The 6,847-nt window shown below is 39.8% G+C and overlaps 1 protein-coding gene across 7 annotated transcripts in view; it reads left to right on the top strand.

Annotated features, from left to right (window-relative positions):
• The first annotated feature begins 2,019 nt into the window (after window positions 1–2,019).
• LOC107741985 (TBC1 domain family member 4-like) overlaps window positions 2,020–6,847 on the top strand; it is a 39,188-nt gene continuing 34,360 nt past the window's right edge. For all 7 annotated transcript variants that reach the window (XM_016554818.1, XM_016554815.1, XM_016554817.1 and 4 more), the window contains exon 1: window positions 2,020–3,011. In XM_016554818.1, the coding sequence (XP_016410304.1) occupies window positions 2,610–3,011 (402 nt within the window). In that variant the 5' untranslated portion in view covers window positions 2,020–2,609. The remainder of the gene's footprint in view (window positions 3,012–6,847) is intronic.

Genomic DNA, 6,847 nt, shown 5'->3' with positions numbered 1-6,847 from the left:
AGTCTTTGGAGGGTGCATCCTGAATTGGGACAGCTTAGGTCGTGACACTGTGACGCAATCGCACTTCAAATGCACTCCATGCACTTCAGTTTGGCACACAGCTATAGTGTAGGAAATCAACACTTTAATTGACACAACAATAAAATCAGCTGTGGGGCGGAGTTTGCACTGAAGTGGATTGAGGGAAAAAATTGTGCATGCGTGTCATGTGCCTGTCTGTCAATGGGAGGAAGCCACGCCCTATTTTGGAGCTCCCACCCCGTTTTGGAGTTCCCGCCCCCATTTGAAGATCTCCATGCTGCAGTTATATCCTTCTCAATTTGCCGGCTGCAACTCTGCAACTAGGCAAGGCAAGGCAAGTTTATTTATATAGAACATCTTGTACACAATGGTAATTCAAAGTGCTTTACATAAAAGAAAGTAAAGTGACATGGACATGTGGCCAAGTATGGTGACCCATATAGTCACCACCCAGTTGGGGGTTGGGTGCCTTGCTCAAGGGCACCTCAGTCGTGGTATTGAAGGTGTAAGAGAGCGCTGTACATTCACTCCCCCCACCTACAATTCCTGCCAGTATGAGACTCGAACCCGCAACCTTTGGGTTACGAGTCCGACTCTCTAACCATTAGGCCACGACTTCCCTAAGATAATCATAAAAAAATAATAATCACAAAAATAAAACAAGGAATTTAAAAACATTGAAGATTAAAAATAGATTTAAAATTAATTTAAGACAGTTAAAAATAGAAAATGATTATACATACATAAAATACACTGTAGTTACATCGTGTACTAAGACCGACGGAAAATGAAAAGTTGCGATTTTCTAGACTGATATGGCTAGGAACTATACTCTCATTCCGGTGTAATAATCAAGGAACTTTGCTGCCGTACCATGGGTGCAGCAGGCGCAATGATATTACGTTAATGATGTAACTACAGAAGAGTCAAGTTTCAAATAGGAAAAATATTGAAACTCTTTGGTCATTTTTGAGCTAGATGCTAACGGTCTAATCAGATTCAATGATCTATGCTAAGCTGCAGCTAAAAGTGCTACCGCCAGACCCGGAGATCGGCTGAATGGATTCGAAAACGGTAAAACTCAACTATTTAATTCTAGGGGAGTTGGAAAATGAGCCTATTTTCAGCCTATTATCTCATGATAGCCGCATCCAGGTTGTGTACTTCTGAATAGCATACTACTCTTACTATTTCTACAATACTACTATTTCTATAGACTACTATACTACTTTATACTACTACTATACTACTTAATATGAAGTATGTTAGTTTTTGATTCGAAATACATCCTGTATTCCATCAAAATCCATTATAACGTTGAGAGACAGCAGAGGGCGCCGTTGAGTATTCTTTTTTTGTGTGCAGTAGCCTAGGCTACAATTTTTTATAAAAACGTGGCAGTAGATGTGATGATGTGTTTCCAGTTCACTATACTTGCAAAAATCACTACACATGCAGTATTTAATATTACTTATAAATTAACCTTCACATGCATAGGATACCTTTGAATTCACATAGAATTTTACAAGTGTGTTCACCCTAAACACACCCTGAACCTCACCCTTTACTTGCTAGAAATGTAAAGAATGCTTTGTCCACAGTAAATTCTCTGGACTGAGTGCGACGTTGACTGTATTTTGTGTTCATATTCCATGTTTGGTTTGAGTTTAAATAAAATTAGTATACTATATAGTGGGAGGCTGGGGCTGGTCGTAACCCAAGAGGCAAAAGACACATTTTCTTTATATATATATATATATATGATTTTATGTAGGCTACTTTCCATTTTCACAACCGGGGTATGTTGTCACAAAAGAAAGATGACTTTCAAAAATATGAAATATTCACTGGAGTAAAAAGTGTGAGAACTACCTCTAAAACGTTTAACTATTAATATACCCTAAGCCTGAATAAAGTTGACTTGCTTTCCTCAGTCAGGCCAGTGCCGTGTGTTTCCTGGAGACAGAGATCCACACACACACACATACACACACTCAAGTGAACGCCTCTCCTATGGCTGCTGCGGCCACTCCTCCTGGAACAACAGCACTCTGTTCTCCAACGCCGTTAAATGACACAATAACGACTGAAAAGTGATGTACAACGACTTTAAAGGACTCCAGCTGATCTGCAGCTTCACGCAGGAGGCGTCTGGTCTGTCCGCTGCGGCGTCCACAATCCGAAGCGCTGGGACTCGAGAAATCTGCAGGAATAAAACGCGCCTCCTTCAAGCAGTTATGTAGCCTATTGATACACGCACGCGAATCGCCTAACTTCATATATGGATTATTCGAGTCCTCAGACCCTTTGATTGGATGTTTTTATTTATTTATCTTTAAACAGTGATCTTACCTTTTATTTTTGGAATAAAAGCTAAAATCATCGCTGCAACTTAAAAGCCATTATGTTTTGTACGTAAGATCTCCAGGACACACGATCCTTGCGCACTTTTGACTAAAAGCGTGAGTGATGTTTCCAGCTGCTTTCACACATTACTGACCCGTGCAGTATTTAGGCATTTAGCGGTATAAAGGCACTGAGTTGTTGCATAAAGCAACTAAAGTCTTTGTCCCGGGGCCCTTGGAGAGATGGAGGGACAAGATGGCAAAGGGAATAATGACAGTAATCAAAAGGCAGACAAAAGGTTTGCGCTCTGGTACATGGGCTGGTCGTCTCTGGACAAGCGGACCACGCTGCCCATGCTGCCCTGGCTGGTGGGGGAGATCCGGAGGAAAAGTGAAAAGAACGAGTCCGGTCCCGCACAGGCCAGAGAAGTTCAGATGTATCTCTCGCCTCCTCTGATCCGCTGCGTGCCAGCAAACAGCAGCAACCCGTCCGTGTTCATATTCGAGCACAAAGCACAGTTTATCTCCAGGTTTATCCACAATAGCCATGACTTGTCTTATTTTGCCTACCTTATCAGAAGTCAACCCGATAACCCAGAGTCTGAGATGGCATGCCATGTGTTCAAAGCATGTGATCCAAACCAGGTATGTACGGTCACTCATTCAAATGTTTTATCCGTTAAATATATTGATCAAAAACACAGTGGTTATAGTTTATAAATAAATATGTTCTGAGATTTGGTTATCGGTATCGGTTCTACAGATAAATGACATTAGGCTATATGACGTTACGTCAGGACGTTACGTTATCTCAGGGTTGCCGTGGACTTGGCAACATTGATCTATCTATACCCTGCACCATGACCAAGTAGCAAATTACTATCATTAGTGTTTTGTACAATTATTTTTAGAGGGTCACATGGTACATTGACAAAAATAGAAGTATGATACATGACTTGGATATATATATATAGATGTATGTGTGTGTGTGTGTGCACATAACACATATTAGAAAAAAGTAATCTTCATTCCTTTGAACCCCCCATTTTTGTAATGCAATTTTATAATAATTTTATAACAATTTATAAAAATGAACTTTCACAATGCCTGTGCCAATGCACCCTGACCTTTAGTCTGCTGTATGATTGACAAGTCTTTGTCAGTTGGATAAATGCCAGTATGTTGGTGCACCATTGCACCAGAGGAATTAGATTTACAGAGCATCATGTAAAGATGGGTCAGATCTCTCCTGGCACATGCAGAGGAAGGATTAATCAGATAAGCTAGACAATACACACTTAGAATATTGAAATCCCCCTCCCGCTCCTCTGCTTGCTAGCTGTCATACTGCCTTGAAACAGTAATAACAACCTTGATGCACTGCACTTACATCTGAGTTCTCGGTTTCATGGTATTGATTAGAGATTAGTTGTAATGTGACCCTAATGTTAGTCTGCTGCTGAGCTATATTTGAGACGCCTGTTCAATGCACTTTGTTGGTCTGAGTGAAACATGGATTTAAACATACACGTGTGTATATGCAATGATTTGCTATGCATTTTATTACACGTTTACAAGCATATATTTTTGTTGCTCTGTGAATTTTAGTTGAAAAGTAATCCCTTTCTTTGCACTTGCTACATTATTTATGCTATTTGTACTATTGTTGTACAATCTCAGAGGTAAAAGTTCTTAGAAGTGAATGTGAGGAAGGGAAAGTTTCGGGCGTCCTGTGAGTGCACGTTGAGCTCCAGAGGCAACATACATCACCGTCATGTGTTATGCAAGAAAAACTGGCTGGATAGCAACACGTTCTAGATGGTCCATGAGGAATGTGTCTTAGCTCACGTCTTAAGATGGCTGCTGGCTCATTTTGAAGTGCTACCGTGCACTATATAGTCTGTCCAGTGTTCAGAGACTGACTCGGCTGGCATTTCGCCATATAAATATCTCCTACTCCTAATGCAGCCCGATCAATCCTTTCCAGATGCCTGCGGAGTGACATAGTTCAACTTTTAATGCTGTGGGGGAACCCACTGGTCCCTTATTTATAACTCCACCTTCAGCAGAATAGCCCACCCAGTGTAAGGGCAACAAAGTAAGGTTATGTTTCCTTTCATAATGATATACTATGTGCACACAGATGCCTGGCCTCATTTTACTGATAGAAATGAAAGGAAAGCATTATCTGTGATTATGCGGTAGTGTGTTGTTTATGCTGCGGGCAAGAAAAAATGGCCGGGGTCCCTCTGATGCATTTTGTTCATTGTTTATTCATTTTAAGATGGGGCTATTTGTTTTGCTAAAACTATTTGTTTTGTGGTTTGGAGCGATCTTCAAAATATGAGCACAATCAATGTTGTACAGGATATAACCCACTTAGACCTCCAAGTCAGAGTTTCAGAATACAGTACAGTGTCCTATTTTATCCAGCTGCCCTGATTACCTTCCTGGTAAGCATAATTAGAATGACTCCTGGCATGCCAATCTACATCCATACATCCAGTACAGGACTTGACCGGTGATTTGAGTTTCCTTATGTCTTAGACTAGCGTGAATTGTGTTTGGTACCGTTTCAAACTAGGGGGTGCTGGGGGTTCACAAAAATCTGAGAGAAATAAAAAGATTTTGCGCAGTATATTTTTGCAGCCGTCAAGGTTAATTTGTGCTTTCTAAAGACTGGTCAAATCTCAGAAGATTACTTTATTCTTTATTTCTTTTGAAACCAGTTTTTAGCAGTGTGGTGGAAAAAAAAATGTGTATAAATGTGTTTTCACATGAAAATATGTAGCTGCTTTTATATTTTACGAAGGGGTTCCTTTGCATGGGGAGCTTCATATTTTGGGGTCCATGTCATCAGGAACTTTAAGAACCTCTGATTTACAGTAATTCAGGTGAGGTTGAATGAAGCTTGACCTTGGGCCCTGCAAGACTGAAAGTGCAGAATCACAACCATTGTAGTATTTCATAACTGAGCCTGCCTTCAAATCCTCATAAATGAATTGTGAACCTGCTTAAAACAAGAGCACATCTTTCTGTGCTGTTTTCTCAGTTTTCAATCTTATTTTTATGTTGCTTGACTGGTAAGTTTCTAAGAAGCCTCCAGTGCTTTTTGCATTTTATATCATAGTTTTTAACCTCATGCTTTGAGGACACTGCATGCTTTGAGGGTTAACTTCGTGACATACAACAACTCAAAAAAAATAAAGGTAAACATGTCATATATCTTTGGAAAGCTGAGATTCTTGTGATTCGAATGATGCAAACCCTTTTAACAATCAACACAGCAGGTACAATCAGTGTCTTTGTCAGACCACCAACAACCAAATAAACAATAACAAAACTGAAGGAACTCACCTATGAAACCTCCACTAATTCATAACATTCCAACAAAAAGGGTGTAGTTACACTGTAAAGGGTCCAGACTATCCAATTCAGTGAAATATTTAGTCCATAACACATTTATATGTTGATAAACATCCACAGAATGTAGTAGTATCATTTCAAATTAGCCGATGGAGCGATCAAATCTTCTTCTTCTTCTTATGATGTTTAATGGCAGTTGGCAAACCAGCTTTTGGTGCATATTCCGCCACCTACTGGGATGGAGTGTGAGGCGATGATATCAAGGGAAATACTAATTAAAAAAAACAAAAAAAAAAACATCTACCTATATTTTATTATATAAATTTGTTCTTTTCAGAAAATTAATAAGAGCTTTATAACCTTTATGAGAACTGATTAACACATTCTGTAATGTAGCGATCAAATCTTCGGCACATTCTGAAGTATAGCTTGTTTTCACATGTAAACATTACGGATTTATTGATGTCAAAATGGCCGCTGACCTCTGCCCTTTTGATTGACGCCTCATTTGAACCAATAGCTGCATCTAAGAGGTGTCAACAGGCAGCGATAGCCAAAGAGCTCTCAGGATGAAGGATGGACAGTAGATCGATCCAATTGCATCAGAGTTTGCAAATGACTGTCGTTTCTAATAGCCAATGAACTTCCGAAAAGATTAAAATGCGGCTTTAGTGGGACAGTTCAACATGTCAAGCGCAGAAGTCCGTGCGTATAGGATTATAGTGACTTGTGCGTCCATGCGTATAGAGCGCTTTGAGAGAGTTTACGGGTGAAATATGTTTAGAGGTGATAAATGGCAAAGAGAACGAGAAAAACAAACCTTTTGCTCTAATAAGTTGTTGAACAATGTGCTCGGCCTGACAATAATGACATTTTTGACGAATTGAGCGACGTTTCATCCATTGACTTGATTTGAGGTGTTCTTGCTAACTTCTGTCATGTGTGTTTGTGTGTGTGTGTGTTTTATATGTGTTTGTGTTTTGAGCTGTTCTTGCTAACTTCTGTTGTGTGTATTGCTTTTTTTTATATCACAGACAATCATCTGACATTGAATTGAATGAAGTCTGGGAGCCAGTCAGCAAAGAGCCATATACTGAGGGACATGATGACAGCGC

This window comes from Sinocyclocheilus rhinocerous, unplaced genomic scaffold, assembly GCF_001515625.1.
Source record: "Sinocyclocheilus rhinocerous isolate Xijiao unplaced genomic scaffold, SAMN03320098_v1.1 scaffold5486, whole genome shotgun sequence".
In the NCBI taxonomy this organism is placed as follows: Eukaryota; Metazoa; Chordata; class Actinopteri; order Cypriniformes; family Cyprinidae; genus Sinocyclocheilus; species Sinocyclocheilus rhinocerous.
Note: the sequence above shows the minus strand (reverse complement) of the source record. Positions and strands in the feature narration are given on the sequence as shown.